The 19,719-nt window shown below is 40.0% G+C and overlaps 1 protein-coding gene across 2 annotated transcripts in view; it reads left to right on the plus strand.

Moving 5' to 3' along the window:
• Positions 1-19,719, plus strand: part of LOC113966181 (protein cordon-bleu-like) — a 116,110-nt gene that overhangs the window by 80,452 nt on the left and 15,939 nt on the right. For both annotated transcript variants that reach the window (XM_027680544.1, XM_027680559.1), the window contains one exon: positions 3,953-4,147. In XM_027680544.1, the coding sequence (XP_027536345.1) occupies positions 3,953-4,147 (195 nt within the window). The remainder of the gene's footprint in view (positions 1-3,952; positions 4,148-19,719) is intronic.

Consider the following 19,719-nt stretch of genomic DNA (forward strand, 5'->3'; position numbering starts at 1 on the left):
AAAAGTCTTTGAAACCTAAATTTCAATTAGAAGAGCTAGTAGAAAAAAAATCCTAAAATTAAACTGTGCTTAACCCCAAAGAAAACATCTCGTACGTTAGAAAAAAAAAAAACGTTCCTTAGATTTCAGAAATTTAATGAGCGGAAAAAAACTAGCTGGCAAGTTTAGCATGAAACAATGATGAAACCCGAGGGCACCATAAGTAGGTACTGCAGCTGTTTCTTGCCTCTTTCCGATATCTACTTCATGGAATCGAAATAGACTTTGGTCCGTGGTTATGCTTCAGTACATCTTCCAGCCCCTTGCTCAACTGTTGTCTAGCCTGACTGCTGACCTATGCTGGTGTATCTGGTTTTGTGCTGGGTTTGCTTTGACTTAATTGAGGAAAAAAAAAACCAGAACTGTTTCTTTTTCTTGCTAGTTTGCATTACTTAATTACTATCTGAAATGCTAGCTAAGTGCTCTAATACTAGTGGTCTACCAAAGACTGTGATTGTACAAGTTGGGAGACATTTTTAAAAGCTTTTTGTATAATTAATTTCCATTAATTTCCTTTTTATTAATTTATTTATCTTCTTTTTCCTTTTCCTCTTTTTTTGTATGTTTGGTTTTGTTACCAGACACACAGATTTGATTAACTCATTTGGATTCTGAGCAGAACACTTGCTAACCTGTTTGTCAAATGAAATGGAGGATAAGGGCTGACTTTTTTAGCCAGCAACATTGGCTGCAATTCTTGAGCTTGGCTTTCCTCACTTACACTGCTGTAATTTGAGTAATTCAATTGGTTTTCTGATAAGAAATTAGAAAAACAAGAAATGAGAGATGGTTGGAGTATTTGGCATGTACATATCAAGTCCCTGCAATTTTACTTGATTAATATTGCATGCTCTTGCTAAACTGCCTAAAAAACAAACCTCCAAAATCCCATGATTTGGAAAGAAACCGCACTGCATATAACACAAAATATAAAATCTAGGTTACGTATTGTCCATCTAGATTAGTTTAACAACAAAAGATGAACCGTGCCAAAACCACTTGTGTCAGTGTTTTGTGTCCAAGGTTGTTTTTTTTCTCTTAAAGCTAGTGAAAAGGACTACATACATGGGAGAGTTTGAAGGTCTGCCTTCAGTTAGACAAAGCTCTTATTGCTGAATGAGAGGGCTTTCAAAACTACTTTGAAATTATTGTCATTCCATTCCCCTGGAAGCCATGGTGGGTTTTTATTTTAGGGAAAGTGTCTTTATATGAGCATTCTTGAAATGTTTAGCAAGGGAATAATGGGCTTGGTATAAAGACTGGACTTGCAAAAGAAAGCATAGATGAATTTCCAAAGTGTTTTTTTTCTTTCATTGAAGTCTTTTTATTTTAAACTATTTATAGTGTCATGTAAGTATTACTTTTTTTTTCCCTGTATCTTCTCTTAGGAAATCCAAGCTTAAAAAAAAACCCAACCAGCTTTAAAATGCTTAGTTGTTCATCACTGTATTCCTTTACAATGATCTGTTGCCTGGAAAAGGATTCTAGTAGCTCTTCAACCATAAGACCTTGAGATAGAATTGAATAGGATATTAATTTTAAACTGCTTATAGCCTATCTTCTTACCAGCACCCTGTATTTGTAGTGGTACTAGGGAAGTCTTAGGGAGTTCTTATGACTTGTATGCATCTTTATCTCTTACCAAAAATTCCTTAACCTTTTTTATCCTGCAAGGAAAAGCAAAGAATTAATACCGTCACTAAAGCATACCTGTAGAATGCACTTTGAAATTATTTTGTCCAGTTGTTTTATAAATGTGTGGAAAGAGGAGACTACTTCATCTTTCACCCTGTGAACCCTGTCATTTCTGTAGGAGTAAACAAATTTTATTTGATAAAACCAGGTACAATATGCACTGAGAAGGACTTAAAACTTGTGGCTTACAGATGAGATCATTATTTTTTCCACTGCCCAAGATATAGGGCCAAGAAAAGACTGTATTTCTTTATAAGATGAGACCTAAAGTTTTAAACCCCACCTTCCACTTTGAGCTTTTTTTCTTCATTTGCTAGAAGGGAAAAGATGCTATTGATGCCATTCAGTTCAGAGAAATTGGTGATGAAAAAGTTGTGGCCAATAGTGCTTTAATCCTTCAGTAAAACTCTAGTCAGGTAACATGCCCTGTTTGTGCTAAACATACTATTCCAAGATGAAAGGTACTGTGCAGTGTGCAACATAAAATTTAACAAAAGCGTCCTAAGTCAGTGATGGTTATTACATGGGCAGTAAATAAAAGACAAGACACAAATCAGTTTGCATTTCAGTTGCTTTCACAGGAATCTACATGGAACTTTACCAGGCAGTCAGATGCCTGTATTAGATACATCTTTATTCCTTGCTCTATTTTTTAGCTCTTTATGCTTCATCAGTGCTTCCTCAACAGTCCTAAAATTGTGGTTTTGAGCTTGCTGCCCCATATTTTGAATTTTACCTAAGCTTGCACTTCGTATTTGTAGAAAGGAATTATCATGCCATGTCACAAATTAAATTCACTGCAAGTTGCACTCCTAGACATATCCAGATATCCACCACAGTGATGAGGGAGATATATAATTGAGGCAAAACATTTTCCATCACTTTCCAGATTGGACAACTTAGGTTCAAAGAGCTACTTTTTTAATAATTATTATTTATTTATTATTAAAAAATTATGGCATTTGTGGTGGCCATTATTTCCTGCCAGTACATATTCTGTGGTTTTGAACAAAATTCCACCAGAAGGCTTTATGTCCTTGGTGGGTGAGTTTTGCAAGTGTGGTAACATGTTCTGTTGTGATAAGAACAGCTATATTCTCATCAGTCTGTTTCCAGGATAGCTATTCTGCTCCAGGTGATGGTGAAGTGATATCAGTGGTGATTCCACAGAAGATATTTCTGGGAAGAAGTTACAGTCTCATAACTTAATTAAACAGTAAAATCTTCAATTTAATATTAAAGGTTTTCTTAATTAAAAACAGAAAAAGGTGACTCACAGATTTTGAGGGAAAAGTTTTTGCATGATTTTTATTAACAGAGTTTAAAAAATTGTATTGAATTTTAAGGGTCAAAGCTAAAATCAAAATACACATTTTCAAGAAATCATGTGTACTAGTCTTTCATATTTGTAGATTTAGTACTATATGACTGCATATATTTTTGTTTGTATATTAATATAATAATGCATTGAGACCTTGATCTGAAATCAATTAAACTTTTTTCATTGATTTTATTAAGTTTTCAATGAGAACTAAAGTAATTTTTAACATCAAGAAATTATTTTAAAAGTTTTCTCCTTCTTTCATCTGGGCCTCTTAAAATCCAGGGTGGTGCCTGTCAGTAGGATTTCTTTTCACCAAGTTAAATCGTTGTTTTCAGTAGATTGTAAGTGATTATTCTTGATTCTGCATGTAAATTGGAAATAGTTCACTGGTAGCAGAATATTTCTTGTGTAAATCTGCAGTGAAGACTAAGGTAAATCAGGCAGATTGTTGGTAAAATAGACAAACCTGGGACACTGACAGCATTTTATTAATACGGTGTTCTCATTTAAGAGTAAATCTTCCTTCCAGAAATGTGTGATACTTGTAATTTAAATGCACCTGCAAATGCATTTGTATAACTGTAATTATGTGTCTTGATGAAGTTTATATTTTAAATAGCAAGCAGCAGTAGGGTTCCCATCAGTACTACTGTTAAACCGCAGTAGGTGCTTATCGTGTCTCCTGTATTATTAATACTGCCTGTAAGCTTTGTTCCACTTGACCTTTAGAAGTTTCCAAAAGTTACAGTTTGCAATTCAGCAGGTTTGGCAGAGGTACATACATGATTATTCATATCATTGTTTAAACGGTAACCAGATGTGTCTTGTTTTTCTTCTTTCTTTCCCATTGTTTTTAAAGAGTGATGTTAATCCAAGATGTTAATCCATTTACAGGGTTTTTCCACAGCACCAAATTCCCCTTCGGTGAATTCTCGTTCCAGTAGCCTGGGTCCATCACTGTCCCTTGGTAACATCTCGGGAATGACAGCAAACCCAGAAGTGAAAAAGCGCAGAGCACCTCCTCCACCAGTTGTGACACCAGTGTTGCCGAACGTGGAGGTGAGAGGTCAAGAAAAGACAGCAGCACAGGTAACAGTGACACCACTGAATGGGCTTCTTTGTCTGATGTGCTGGGTACCATCATGAGATCTAAAGCCATTCACAGATATTTTGGCTAGCCACTAACTACAGCTGACCAAAACTTGATCTTACAAAATAAAATTATCAAAAGTGTTGGAGTTTTGTACATATTTACTGAGCATTATTGAGACTGCCCCAAGCTTTCTCCCACATCAAGAATCCTTCTAAATTGGAAACGTTTTGTGAGGCATTAACTAAAAGAAAGAGGGTGAAGAAAATGTAAGGCAGAAAAGCTGGAAACTGTATAAGGTGACTAAGTATCCTTATTGGCAAGGGCATTCCTGGAGAATGGGTGACAGTTCTACTGAGTGACAAAAACCTTCAGCATGCTGCTTTGTCCAGATACTTGTCAGGCTATCGCCTGTGTCCCTGTGCCGGTGCTATCATGGGATACCAGAGTATCTGCTCTGTTTTCTGAGTAGCGCAATGTGACCTTTATAGCAGTGCTCTGGTTTTGCTTTTATAAAAGGTCACTGTTCCTCAGTACAGTTATTGAGAATGAAACAGAAATGGGGGGAAACCTTTCTGAGGACCTAAGTCTTTGAAAAGAATAGAGCTAAGGGAAAATTAAATTGCTCTTGCTTTTATAGTGACACTCAGGTATGTATGTTAACATGTGCAAGCACGTTAAGTCTGATTCCACCAGCAACAAATAGTATTACATTGTAAATGTAAGCTGTAAAAATCAGTGTGTAAAGGTATATATGAATGCCAAATAAGAATGCAAGGAACCAATACCATCAAAGCTGTGTAATGTGGACTGACTCTTACCTGCTTAGGGCTTATCACCTCTGTGGTGGACTGATCTTTGGAAAGCAAACTGTCTTAGTGCAAAATGGGGTCAGGAAGGAATCTTTTAGTTCACTATAGAGGAGGAAGAGTCTAATGCTCAGTCTCACTGCCTGCAACTTTTTTATTTATCTGCATTAAGACATATGCTATATGCCTGCTCCAGTGAAGTATTGTGTAAGAAAACTTGATGCACACTCTTCGTGAAGGACTGTAGATTTTTATTTTCGCATTCTTAGGATATCTAAGTGTGATTGCTGGAACAGAGCAGTGTTCTGTTCACCTACTGGAGTAGGTGCCTTTGAAATAGAACTCATTTACAGACACAACTGAAGAGAAATAACAATGTACTTGCAACATTTGGTGCACTTTTTTCCTCAAAATTTCCTTTTGAAATTCCTACTGTGAATATTTTATGAGGTTTGTTGTGTCAAAAGAGTGTCATCAGAGTCAAACATTTAAAGTGTTTGAGATAAATAGATCTTTTTGTACAAAAATACTATGGCATTATAACTCCTAAATTTGTACAAGTATGGTAATCACAGACTACATTATTCTGCCATTTTCTTTAGCTGATCTCCCTGAAGTGTGGCATTGAGATTTTAAATTATGACGCACAATAATGCTGAAAATGTAACCCCTCTTTAAACATGTTAACATTTCTATTTTCAGCATAGGTTAAACTGCTGGTTTTCTGAAGCCATTGGAAGAAAAGTATCTGTTTTACTTATCGCAAGTAGCATACAGTACGGTGTCAACTTCAAATTCTCTTAGTCTGAAGGAAAAGCTATTTTGAAGAAGGGAAACAATGAAAGTTGTGTCAGAGGATTTTCCATGATGAAGTTCATTTTGAGCAAAAGAAACGTCCTGTGTAGCTGACAAAGCCAACAAAAAGCACAGTAGATTATGAGTACAGGTGCTAGAGTATGTTTGACTGCATTTGTTGGGTAAAGGATGTCTTTCTGAAAATGATGGCATAGGTCAAAATATTAGAGAGTTATAGTGTGTTTCTGAAGCTCCCAGACTGAAAGTTGCTTACAGGATGCCATGTAGTTTTAACAGAATGCATGGAGTACAATTGAAATAAAGCACAAGTTTCATGAAGCAATCAAAAACTGAGGGAAAAGATTAATTGTTCAATGTTATGGGGCAAGGTAGCAACAGAGATATTGTTTATAAGAAAACCCAAACAGTTCCATTTTATCTATGTGCAAGCTAGCCAGTTTGCTGTGAAAATAGAGTAAAAAATCTTAGGGTGTAAGTTTATTTCTTCAGTTTATGGGAAAGAATTAGCACTGATTTTTTTTTTTCAGGGAAGGACGTCAATTCCTTATTAATGGACTTCCTTCCATAAAAAGATAAGATGTTTGTTTAGAAAACTTTATTTATGTGCAACTGTTACTAACAGGAAGATCCTGCAAAAGGGGAACATGTTTGTTTCCAGTGAAGCTAGCACATTAATAGAAAAAGAAAAAGATGGTATTCTGAACTTTCAGAAGGTTTTTTTCTTTTTTAGCTCTCGGGTTTCATAAAATTGTGTAGGAAATCAAATACTGCAGCTGTTTACTAATACCTGTAGTTTGACTTTCCAAACCAATAAGCCCATTATTTTTAACACATTGTTATGTTCCAGGCCATTCAAGCACAGATGATTCTTTAGGAATGTGTATCTCATCTCCCTGCCTAGTGGTTACAATCAGAAATTCCCACGTGTATGAACACAGGGTGTTTTAATTCATGCTGTACATTTAGATTATCTCCACTCACTTTCCTGGATGAGTGACTTACTGCAATATAATTTTACCATATTGCAGCTTTTGTTCCTGTGGGGCTTAAAATAATTTATCTCCTTGTGGATAAGGCCTCTGCAGTAACTTACTTTTTATTGCAGCATCATTAGTTTTCCATGTCTATTTGAAGGTAGTGTTCCCTCTGTAACTGTTTTAAATCTCCTCTAGAAAATATTCATGTCTGTCTAGAGTGTGCTGAACATGCGCTAAGTAGTTTACAGAAGAATTCAGAGTCAAAGAAAAGAGTCTACAGATGTCTTCCCTGGAGACTTCCCCCTGTCTTTTTTTAAACATTTTCCAAGAGACACTATTTAGAATAATGAGAAGTCACCTGAAAAAAAATTCTTCAAAAGACCCAGGGTATGTAACAATTTCAATATGAAAACTAGGAGGTTTGATGCTTAAGAAGTAATGAGGTCCCCTCCTTTCTTAAGTTGCAACATGGAGCACACACCATCCAGAGAGTAGATCAGAACAGTGTAGGCGTGAGCTAAAACTGAACACCCTTTGCAGACAGTCTTTGTTGTCTGTCACTGCGCTCTAGATGATGTGCTAGAAGAGTTGGGGCCACCTTAGGGTAGGCATAGTGTAAACTGATTCCCCTACCTCCCACCAAAAAGAGAGGAAAGCCACACGTGAAATCTGACAAGATTACACATTAGAGACTTATTCAGTCACCTTTCTTTAAAAGAAACAGAAGTATGTTTTTCTTGGAAAAAACTACGCTTTTAGAAGAACCTGGAAGAACTGTCAAATTGAGTATTTGAGTCTCTTGAAAGTCAAAGTATTATGTGCTACAAATCAGTTTATGGGAATAATTACTTTTTCATTTTTTTTAATATGTACAGGGAAATACAGAAGTTGGAGTGAGGGGAATCAAAAAGATGGCCTCAGGGACTTTTTCAAGAGCCTTTTCTATGAAAAGGAGTGGTTTATTCAGAAAAAGATCATGAGGCTTTTTGGAGACAACATGGAGTTAGATGAGGGCTCTTCAGTGCCTTCATGAGTTAACTAGCTCTGATGTCAACTTCAAAAGTCAGAAGTGCAACTTGTAGACTGTGATAAATGAACTGTGTGCTATTTCAGCTGCTGTGATTTTCAGAACAGAAGTACTGTCTCACAATACGTAGATGTAGCAGGAGGTATCTGAGATTTGTTACTAGCCAGTCAAATTCCTGTACTAATAGAAGAATAGGACAATATGTCAGATACAATATTCTAACATTTCTTTCACAGACTTTAATCTTAGTTGTTATGTGGCAAGACAGTGGGCTTATATAAAAAATGTATTGTTTTTAGTGCAGGTGAAGAACCGGACTCACACTTTTAGAAGGTTGCATTATAAACCAACACAATTTTCAGGTTTATTTCCATGTTTATATAGTTTCCTGTATGTTGCTGTAGACAAACTAATGTACGTAACATACTGTGGATTTTGCCCTGCTTCTTATCTGTTCCTCTCTCCTCTCCATTTAGATCTCAAGCTTGGGTTGCTGAGAATGGTTATTGACTCTGAATTCTTGTCAAGGCCATAAATTTAGAGCAGGATACTTGCACTCAGTTTTTTACCAAGGCTAATGTTTTTTCACCACTTATAACTTATTCATTGAAGAGCCTTACTCATGAATAAAAAGGAATATTGCAGCCAAAGAGAACTTACTCAGATCATTGCTGGCAGTTTTCTTTCTTGTTGTCCGCCGTTAAAATAAACCAATTTTATGCCTAAATGGCAAATTTAGCTTTAAGAGAATCATTTTAATGTGAACAAATGTAAATGAGACTTTCCTGTCTTTCTTGGAGAAAATAAGATACACTAAAAATTTGCCAAATTCTTGCTTACATAGAAGATATTTTAAGTAATTGCTATGTTTTTGCCATCTTGATGATTTCTTATACTGACCACCACATAGGGTGGCTTTTTTCTTTTTTTTTTTCTTTCTTTTTCAAGTGTTTCTGTACTCCCGTTGGACATAGCAGCCTCCTGCAATGTGTGTTCTCTGGTTCTACTGTATATTGCACTTGAAAGAGTTATGATTCTGCTGGCAATCATTGATAGGAGTGCTGCAGAGCTAGCAGGACCCTGGGTTAGGCATCCTGCCTTTGGTAGGGTTGCCTTTCTCACAGCAGAATTTGTGTCACAGTACTATTCACTGTCCTTTTATACATAAACCAATATAAATTGAATGTAACAGGGATTGAAAGCTTATGTCCCTCTTGTTTGATTGAGCATATTAACAAGTGTGTCAAAAGGAGGAAAAATACTCTAGTGAAATGTCCTTCTGGAAGCCATTGAATTTGTGCCCATCTGCAGGCAACCTTGAAATACTTTAAATGATATTGCAAGTGAGCACAGCATGTAGTGAAAACATACCTGGAATTCATTCCGCTGGCAAGAGCCACAGAATAATGTTCAAGTAGTAAAAGTAAAGGACAGGTGGTGAAGGAAATACACTTATTAATAATTTTATATTGAAATAATAATTAACGTACTAAATTTGTTCAAAGAATTATTAAACCATAGACTCATCCAAATTTTCAGAATCAGTCCCTGAATTTGCAGTTCTCAAATTTCCCATGTCTGTGTGTGTATGCTACAGGCATGGACTTGGAAGCCACTTGGAACTGTGACTCATTATCTTCTTTAGAAGTAAGAAGTATTTTAAAACAGTGGCCAAAATTTTTAGAAATGGTTAGCTCAGCTGTTCGTAATTAGGAAGCTGAGTTTGGAGCTTGATGTTTTCTGAACTTTTAAGATGTCAGAAGCTACGTTTGGTTGCTCAGCAACTCAGTAGCTGGCCACTGTGATTTTAATATCATATTATTTTTCACTGTGCCACCTTCTGTTGCAAAAGGAGTTGAAATTGAGATTGTTAGTATAAAAATTTGAGCAAAGCAAACATTTCTTCCACTAATGTCCCTCCAGCACAGCAGGGTTTTTTGCACAGTTATTTTTTATGCATGTTTGCACAAAGTGATAACTACTCTTCCTCCTTACTTCTTTTAATCGAAGGCCACAGATTTGTGGTTAGCTGGCTGCAAGGATGATGTTGATCAGTGTGAAATCACATTTTTACTGCTGTTCTCCTCAGGTTTTCAAAATTAATTTCCCTGCAAATTAAGCCCTAAAGTGATGAATACAGATCCTGTAGGAATGGTGTGGAGTGAGTTTTTGGTATGTACATCTGTGTCAGTAGGGATGCCATCAGTAGAGCTCTCTGTCTGTGTGCCTTGTGAGTCCTGAATCTGCTTTGTCCAGAGTATTTCAAATAAATCTGGTATGTCAAATAATAATACTCCTACAGTTGTCTTTCCTTCTGAGAAACAGCCAAGTGATTAGGAAAAAAGAACCTGTGGTTGTGTGGGTGACAGCCTTTTTTTCTCACATATTTTCTTGGACTACGAAAATGGTCATTTAATGGAAGAGGCATGATACCAGCAGGGACTGCAATTGTATGGAAGTTGAGGGGCGGAAGAATCACAGCTGAATGAGAACATCTACCACAGCTTCTTGCAGAACTGAGATGTATCGTAGGCAGGTGTCTAAACCCACTTAATTAACATTACCTCTAGAAACAGTGTACTCTCAGCAGCTTACTGTCTGCTGCCTCTTCCTTTGTGCATCTACTGTAATTTATTATTGTCATAATTTCCCTCTGATCAGAGTCCTGTATCCCAAGAGGAAAAGTTTCCAATTAGTTTAGATTTACCTAGTTGGTTGATCCTAGTTGTTGTAGAAATTATTGTAGTCATACTTGGAGGAGGGGTTTGCTTGATTTTTGTACTGAGGCAGGATAGGTTTATGCTGTAGGTATTTTCTTCCCTTCTACCTCGTACTTTATGTCTGTACTATTGTATAAGGTGAAGGGTAATGGGCAGTTCATGGGGGACATCTGACAGTTGTATTCTGTTTTAATAAGAAACCCAAAATTCAGCAAAAGGGTGGATGTACTCAGATTAGTTATCTCCCTTTCATAGGTTACACCTAAGCCAGAAATGTCTACTAGAAGTCAACAAGATATGAATGCATGTTTTTTTTATCATCTTTTAGAAAGGAAGGGAGGTTTCTTTTGACTAAGAGGTCTTCTGGGTGAGGTCTTCTCAACCTTTTTCTTATGACACATTTCCTTTCTCTCTTAAGTGTTCTGTGAATGTATTTTTGTTTTGCTTTGTTTTGGTTTGTTTTTTTTCTGTGCAGCATCCAGAAGTCTGCTTTGAGAGTAACGGATACTTTTTTTCACATTCTGAGGAAGGATGCAATGAATCAGTTTCTGCCGTAGAAAAAGATATTTTTCAAAATGTGTCTTTTACTTTTACAAAATACTGCATCTTCTAGGTCACTTCTCAGGTTTTTGTAAGTTTACCAAGGATATGAAAGCAGGATTTGTTCCAAAGGAGAAGGGACAATGCTTGACTGAGTTTTTAATTTGTTTAAAATGTTGATTAGAAGTTAATTAATGACTTTTTAATTTTTCTGATTCAATTTTCTTTTTGTGCACACAGGCCTGAAAATGTGAATGGTGCATGTTATTTTTAAAAGTTTCTTTGCCTTTGTTCATTAACTAAGGTTGCCACGAGTGTTAGCTGTGATCTCCAGTGTTTGTGGCAGACTTGTTAGAATCCTCAGGCGCTATGTGATATCTCTCGACGGCATTTTTGTGGTGAGGGCAAGGATATTGAATCTTTATTAAAGATGCTCTTTCTTTAGGACACTATTCAAGTGCCTAAGTTATGTAAGCCTTAAAGAAGGAACATAGGTTTTTTTATTAGAGTTTGGATATTAGGTGCTGGAGTGCACATTTACTGCTGTATAATGCCAGACTAGGAGGCTGGGGCCTTCCTGCACAATTGGCAAGAGGCAGTATTTTAGTAAGGTCAAAGAGTAGCTGTCTCTATCTCTGTGTTGATGCAGATAAATAGATATTTATTGATAAACCAATTAAAAATGGAGATTACATTTATTTCTCTGTATTTCACATCAAATTCATTTAGCAATTGCTTATTTTGGATGTATTTGGCTGTAAATACTGCATGGTAATTACAAAACTTTCCATTAGGCTTTTAGCACCTATCTCTTTTTGGTGCTTTTATTCCAGTCATTCTGTCTGAAATTTTGTTTAGAAGCTTATTTATTTAATTTATGCATTTCTATAAATGTTGAGAGTTTATGAATATGATGGCATCTTTTTCCTTTGCTCATAAAAACATATAGAAATAATGTATTTTGTCTTACTCTGTGGCCAGAGGGTTTTCTGCTATTCTCCTAGGATGGTAAAACAGTTCAACCTTGCTTTACATTTTTCACGGGTTAAGGTTGCTGACATAGGCAGATGATGAACATCAAGCTTGTATAATAATGTAGTTAAGGAATGCACTTTAGTTCCTGTGTGATGTTCCATAGCAATCCCAGCTGCACTAACCCTCTGCTGCAGTAGCTCTTCAGCAGCTGACTGTGCCCTACTCATGACTACGGCTGGATTTCCCAATGCACTTGGCACTATAAATGAAATTTTTAGGCTAGGTAAAATTTTCGGGGTGGTTTTTTGTTTTGTTTTGGGTTTTGTTTTTGTTTGGTTTTTTTTCCTTTAGAATGGTAGCACTGCAATCTCAGTACTTAGGAGAGCAATGAAAATCTGCTCGATACTAATGTTTCACTGTTAAGTACCTTCATGAGCTCCTGTTATTTGTGCAAACCCAGACACTTAAATTCTTCCACAGGAGGATGCAGGTGCTAAACTCTTTTGGCTGCTGGGTTGTTGATATTAAAAATTATGAGTCTTGTCTAGTTTTCGGTGCGCACGGAGCTCCGCGCCTGGCCGGTGGCCCTGAACACGCCATGCGGGACCCCGCTAGGCTCGGGGGCTGCTGCAGGCGCTGTGCAGGACGCCGCGCCGGCCCGGGGGCTTCGCGCTGCGCGCGCTCCGCGCGCGCGGTTTTGGACCCCAGGCAAGGCCGCGGCAGGAGAAAGGAGAGAAAGGGGGAGCCTTGCCAGCGAGCACTGCACCCCCGTGGAAGATGAGAGCACAGCTTCGGAGCACACAGAGGTTTGCCGTTCCAGGTTTGGGGAGGGAGGGAGAGGGGGAGGGGGACGGAGCAGAGGGATGGGTGTTGAGCTGGCCATGGGGGTCCTTCGACTGGCGGGTGGGAGAGCAGGGCTGTCCCGTATGAAACATCACATCACATGTGAGCAGTGCACCTGGAATTTGTGGTAACACAGTGGGGGAAGGATAAGGTCTGGGTGGACAGAGGTTTCTTTTGATTGATGGGGGTCCCGGCCAGGCTGGGGCCTTGTAAGGTACCTCAGCCTTGGACAGGTACGGGGGCCAGAACGGTTGGTCAGTTTGTTTGTTTGTTTGTTTGTTTGTTTGTTTGTCTATTTATTTCTTTCGTTTTGGCTCTCCTGCGGCTACTGCCCAGGTTTGGCATGTTCTGGATATATTTGCTTTGCTCTGTTACAACCTGAAAGAGTGGGCAGGACAAAGGGTTGTTACTGGAAATAAAAGACCTGCCCAAATCGTTCTAACAGGAACGTAGCCTATGTACCCCTGTGTGGTTGCGAGCTATGCTGGCGAGGGTTCATGCCTTCGGTAGGGTCGCCCATGCCAGACAGGTCAAAACCATAGGACCAGATAAACTACATCCCTGGGCAGGATGAGCTCATTAGCCTTCTGGCAGTCATCCTAGGAGAAGGACAACTCTCATCCCAAACCCGGGCAGATGGAGCTCGCTTAGCCCTGGAAGGCCATCCATCTCAGAGAAGGTCACTCTAATCAAACCTACGTCCTGAGGACCTCGCTGCCACCGTCCAAGCTTGCTCGGCCCTGGCAGATGAACCTCAGGATTAAAGGGTGGGTTCAGTTCCGCGCATACTGCATCTCACCTAAAAAATCCATTGCGCAGGCTTGAAGGCTTTACCCACATGCAAAAAGTCCTGTAGCGACGGGCGAGGGTCGAAACGGTAGGTGAAAGATGCACTGGGAGCCGCAGACTCAACCCTGCATACAGGCGGTTCAGGATATTGGTCATTTGAGACTGACGGAGATGAGAGTCTCTTGGGGCAGCACCCTGAACGACCAAGCAGCCTTTTCAAGGACAGCACTGCTTGCTCCACTCGGAGAGGGGCCTAGAAAAGGTGGCCTAAACAAAGCTCATCTCCACCTTCACCCGGTTGGTTAACCGCAGACCGACGGGCATCTTCTTCCAATGCGGTCGCACAAAGAGCAAAAGTCAAAGGCATGCACCTGCCTCCAAAGGTGTACTCAAATTAACTCTAGCATGTTGGAACATCAGAACCATGCTCGATTCTGCCAATAGTGGACGTCCTGAGCGACGTTCTGCCCTAATTGCCCATGAACTGGGTCGTCTCAACATCGACATTGCTGCTCTCAGTGAAGTTCGCCTTCACGAGGAAGGCAGCCTCAGAGAACATGGTGCCGGTTACACACTCTTCTGGTCAGGTAAGCCCAGAACCGAAAAACATCTCTCAGGTGTCGGCTTCATGATCAAAAACTCCATTGTCCCTAAACTCGAAAATCTGCCGACAGGTCACTCTGACCGCATTATCTCCCTACGCCTTCCACTAAACAACAAGCAACACGTTGTCATCTTCAGTATATATGCCCCAACTCTCCAAGCTGACCCTGCTGAAAAAGATAAATTTTACACTGACCTGCACTGTCTTACCCAAAAGGTGCCCGCAGATGATAAGATCATTATCCTTGGTGATTTCAACGCCAGAGTAGGTAAGAATTTTGAAGCCTGGAAAGGAGTATTAGGCAAGCATGGTGTTGGAAACTGCAACGATAATGGTCGACTTCTGCTAGAATTCTGTGCGGAGCAACAGTTCACCATCACCAATACTATCTTTCAGCAGAAAAATAGTCTGAAGACAACCTGGATGCACCCCAGGTCTAAGCATTGGCACCTCATTGATTATGTCTTGGTGCGACAGAGAGATGTCCGCGATGTCCTCCATACCCGCGTGATGCCCAGCGCAGAATGTCAAACAGACCATCGGCTTGTGCGCTGTAAACTCAACCTTTATCTCAAATTCAAACCCAAAAGGGGCAGTATCCCAAGGAGAAGACTCCAAGTTAACGATCTCCAATCAGCCACAGTAAGAGAAAGATTCCAGGCAAACCTTCAAACTAAGCTTGATAACCATTCCACAGATTCTGCAGATTCCTCTCCCGAAACAATTTGGCAGCATATTAAAAGTAGCATCCTGCAATCCTCTGAAGAATCCTTAGGGTTCTCCCTCAAGAAGAACAAGGACTGGTTTGATGAAAACAATCAAGAAATCCAGGAATTGTTGAGGAAGAAGAGAACCGCCCACCAAGCACACCTTGCACTGCCTTCCTGTCACGCTAGAAAAACAGCCTTTCGTCTTGCTTGCAGCAAGCTCCAACAGAAACTCCGTGACATCCAGAACAAATGGTGGACCGATCTAGCTGCAAAAACTCAACTATGTGCAGATACAGGGGATCACAAAGGATTCTATGAGGCCCTGAAAACAGCATACGGGCCTACATACCAAGTCCAAAGCCCACTACTCAGTGCAGATGGTCAAACGCTTCTGACAGATCAAACCTCCATTCTGAATAGATGGTCTGAACACTTTCAGACTCTTTTCAGTACCAACCGTGTAGTACAAGACTCAGCAATTCAGTCCATCACACAACAACCAGTGAAATACGAATTGGATACTGCCCCCACTCTAGGAGAAACCCTCAAGGCCATACAGCAGGTGAAAATTGGCAAGGCAGCTGGGGTTGATGGAATTCCACCTGAAGTCTGGAAACATGGGGGCCTTGCACTCCATGCTAAATTTCATGAGCTTGTGGTGCGCTGTTGGGAACTAGGCGAACTACCTTCAGACCTTCGTGATGCAGTCATCATCACCTTGTATAAGAAGAAAGGTACTAAATCAGACTGTTCAAATTACCGTGGTATTACTCTGCTCTCCATTGCTGGCAAAATCTTGGCAAGAATACTCCTGAACAGACTAATACCCGCTATAGCAGAAGAAATTCTACCTGAAAGTCAGTGTGGCTTCAGAGCCAACAGGAGCACCACAGACATGATATTTGTTCTCAGACAACTGCAAGAGAAGTGTAGGGAACAGAACAAAGGTCTCTATGTAACCTTTGTCGACCTCACCAAGGCTTTCGATACTGTGAGCAGAAAAGGTCTTTGGCAGATTTTGGAACGTTTAGGTTGTCCCCCCAAGTTCCTTAAAATGATCATCTCACTTCATGAGGATCAGCACGGCCAAGTCAGATATGGCAACACACTTTCTGAGCCCTTTCTAATAAAGAATGGTGTGAAACAAGGCTGCGTTCTCGCTCCTACCCTATTCACAGTCTTTTTCAGTATGATGCTTCAAAGGGCCTCGGCAGACCTCGATGATCAGGACGGTATCTACATTCGATATCGTACTGATGGAAGCCTATTCAACCTAAGGCGACTGAAGGCCCATACTAAGACCCTAAACCATCTTGTCCGGGAGCTGCTCTATGCTGATGACGCCGCCCTTGTTGCCCACACAGAAGCAGCTCTGCAGCGTTTAACATCCTGCTTTGCAGAGGCTGCTGAGCTCTTTGGGCTGGAAGTCAGCTTAAAGAAGACAGAAGTTCTCCATCAGCCTGCACCTCAGGAAGTCCCCCACCGTCCCCACATCACCATCGGCCAGTCAGAACTCAATTCAGTCCAACAGTTTAATTACCTAGGCAGCCTCATCTCCTCAGATGGTAAGATTGATGGGGAGATAGACAATAGGTTAGCAAAGGCATACAGTGCTTTTGGAAAACTCCATAAACGAGTTTGGCGTAATAAACACTTGAAGAAAAGCACCAAGATCAGTGTTTACAGAGCCATAGTGCTGTCTACTCTTTTATATGGTTCCGAATCATGGGTCATCTACCGCCACCACCTGCGTCTCCTAGAACGCTTCCATCAACGCTGCCTCCGTACAATCCTTAACATCCATTGGTCAGACTATGTGACCAATACATCTGTTCTCGAACAGGCAGCAATCACAAGTATTGAGGCCATGCTCCTGAGAACGCAACTGCGTTGGGCAGGGCACATCTCTAGGATGAAGGACCACCGCCTCCCTAAGATCCTGCTCTATGGTGAACTTGCCACTGGCTGCCGCAAGAGAGGAGCTCCAAAGAAAAGATACAAGGACTCCCTGAAGCAACAACTCAGCCTCGGGCATATTGATCACCATAACTGGTCCACTCTGGCCTCTAATCGGGAGGCCTGGAGACAGACCATTTATAACGCTGCTGATGCTTTTGAGAAGGCACGCAGGATCACTCTTGAGGAGAAAAGACAACGCAGAAAGAATCGAACCTTGCAGAATATACCATCTAAGGAGTCTTTCTGCTGTGTCTTTTGCAACCGGACTTGCCTTTCTCGTATTGGCCTTTTTAGCCACCAACGCGCTTGCATGAAAAATGGGTAGAGCCCTTCCCAAATCTTCGTTCGCGAAGCCTAGCCATGATTAGTTCCTGTGTCTAAGGAGCACGCTCTAGTTCCTTTGTCTAAACAGCAGTTGTGCAAAGCATTCTCAAGATGATGCACTGGAGACTGCAATGCTATCTGAAATAGAAAAGATTGTATAAAATAACTGTATCAACTGTATCTGTATTAAGTCTCTTTCTACTACGTGGAGCAAATAAATAGAGAAAAAATTACTGAATAGTATTGCTAAATGCTACTGAGGTCACATTCTGGGTTTTCATGAAGAAATTCAGAGAAAAAAGTTGAGAGGTAGAGTTGGTGTTTGGAAAGTATAAGGGAAATTAAAAAAAATGTAAGCCTCCTCACGTGGCTTCTATATTGGACAATTTACTAGAAATATAATACAGAATTAAATAATAGAGAATTTAGCTACTTGGCATCTTTGTAAAGATAATTAATAGGATAAATGTAGCTTTAGTAAAGCAGAAATCCTGCTTTACAACTCACTCAAAGTGCTCTTGATGCATTCAGCAAACAGATGGATATGTGTGATATGGTTGATACAATGTCTGAGTTTCCACAAAGCTTCCAAGTTCCCTCATGAGGAATTTATTGAGGAAAATAAGTCTCCATTCCATAATGAGGAAGGTCATCTTACTCTTAAATAACTGGCAGTAAAGAAAAAAGGAATTGTGAATTAGGAGTAAATGATCCTCTCATCTAATGGTGGAACGTTGCAGCAGCTTTGGAGTATTTGAGGACCAATGTTCATCATATTAAATGACCTGGGAATAAAAATGGTAAAGTGACAAAGTTTATTGCTCCTACTTAAGTTATCCAGCTAGTAAGGACCAATGCTGAGTATAAAGAGCAACTGTTGAAAGGCCTTATGAGATTGAGTGCTGGCAGCACTTGCAGGTGAAAGCAGTTAAATTCCATGTAGGGAAGTGTAAAGTGGTGTACATGAGAAAAGGCCACTGGATTTCCTGAAATACCTTGCAAAATACTGATCTCTCAGTTGGCAATAGAAGACGTATTTATTTGAAAAAAAATCAGCTCAAAGCTCAATGGCAATCAAAAAAGCAAATCGGACGCAGAACATTTTAGGAGAGGAAAAGAGGGTAAAAAGACACATTTATTACACCATTGTATGTGAGCTTTATTGTGCTATCTTAAATACTACAGCAGTGTTCCCCTTGTTTCAGAAGGGTATTACAGAATAGGACAAGACTCATGGAAGGACATCAAGGGTAATGAAAGGTGTGAAGTAGTTTAGTACAGGGACAACAGTGCCACTTCAGTAAACCGTGATTCTTCATCTTGAAAAAAGTGACTGAAGACTATGGATAGGGGATTCGACTGTTCAACCAGCCATTACAAGAGCATTTGAAGCTAGTAGGAAATGGGCAAACCCCCAAAGCCAAAGTGTGTTGTTCTTCATGCAAGCAGTCCACCAGGGTTGATGTGGATGCTAAAAGTTTGTGTAGGCTTAAGAGGAGACTGAACAAATGCTACAAGGATGACAATTTCATTGTGAATTTTTAAATATAAACCACACTAGGAAGTCTCTGACATGAAGATGATTGGTGACTGCAAAAGTATTTGGAGGAAGGTAGTATTGAACATACTTTTCTTCTGCTGTTCTCTAGGTGTTTGCCACAGTCTGATACAGAAGCCTGAGCAGAACCCTTGATCTAATCCATGCAGCAGTTTCTGGAGAATATCCAAGAGAGTCATGCCCAAATTATTGTCTCATATGATTTCATATCACTCCAGAAAAGTAATTCGCAGCATTCACAATGACTTCACCAGGTCTTCTTATCAGTGGTAATTTGATGACCAGGCAAACATGTCTCTCATTTAAAAGCAGAAACAGCTGTCTTTGATTGCTATTCCCAATCATCGATCTCTTTGTTTAGTGCTCCTGAGTGCAAAACTGCATTTGCAGAATGAAGCCATAAGTATTGCCAGTAAATCCTATGACCAATAAGAATTTTGCACCATGAACCCTCAAGCAATTTGCCTGGTATAGATTTTACAACTTAGTAGTGTAACTGCAGTATCAAAGAGCCCCACGGGACTCTGAGGGTCGTATTGCAGCCCCCTGGGCTGCATCTCCGAATATTGAGATGCACTTATGCAGCTCATATTGCTGGTGGCTGGGAGCTTTATGGGTGATGTCCAGTCCGCTCTACTGAACATATACCTTTCTCTGACAAAAGCAGCATGAAAAACTTGATCCCTTTGCATTTGAACTCAGTATCAGATCCAGATGCATGCCAGCTACATTCTCTAGATTTCAGGTCCTCTGAGGAAGGCACGGTTGGGACACTTCTGTCTTGTGCAATGATGGGGCTGTTGTTTTACATAACAAATGATGATATTTCTACCTTTCAGGAGATAGCAAGTTGAATAGATCTCTTCAGGTGTGCTGCTTCCCTGCATCTATCCACTTTTGCTCGAAGGATTGGGAAATAT

This window comes from Neopelma chrysocephalum, unplaced genomic scaffold, assembly GCF_003984885.1.
Source record: "Neopelma chrysocephalum unplaced genomic scaffold, ASM398488v2 Primary Assembly neopelma1_22b, whole genome shotgun sequence".
Taxonomy (NCBI): domain Eukaryota; kingdom Metazoa; phylum Chordata; class Aves; order Passeriformes; family Pipridae; genus Neopelma; species Neopelma chrysocephalum.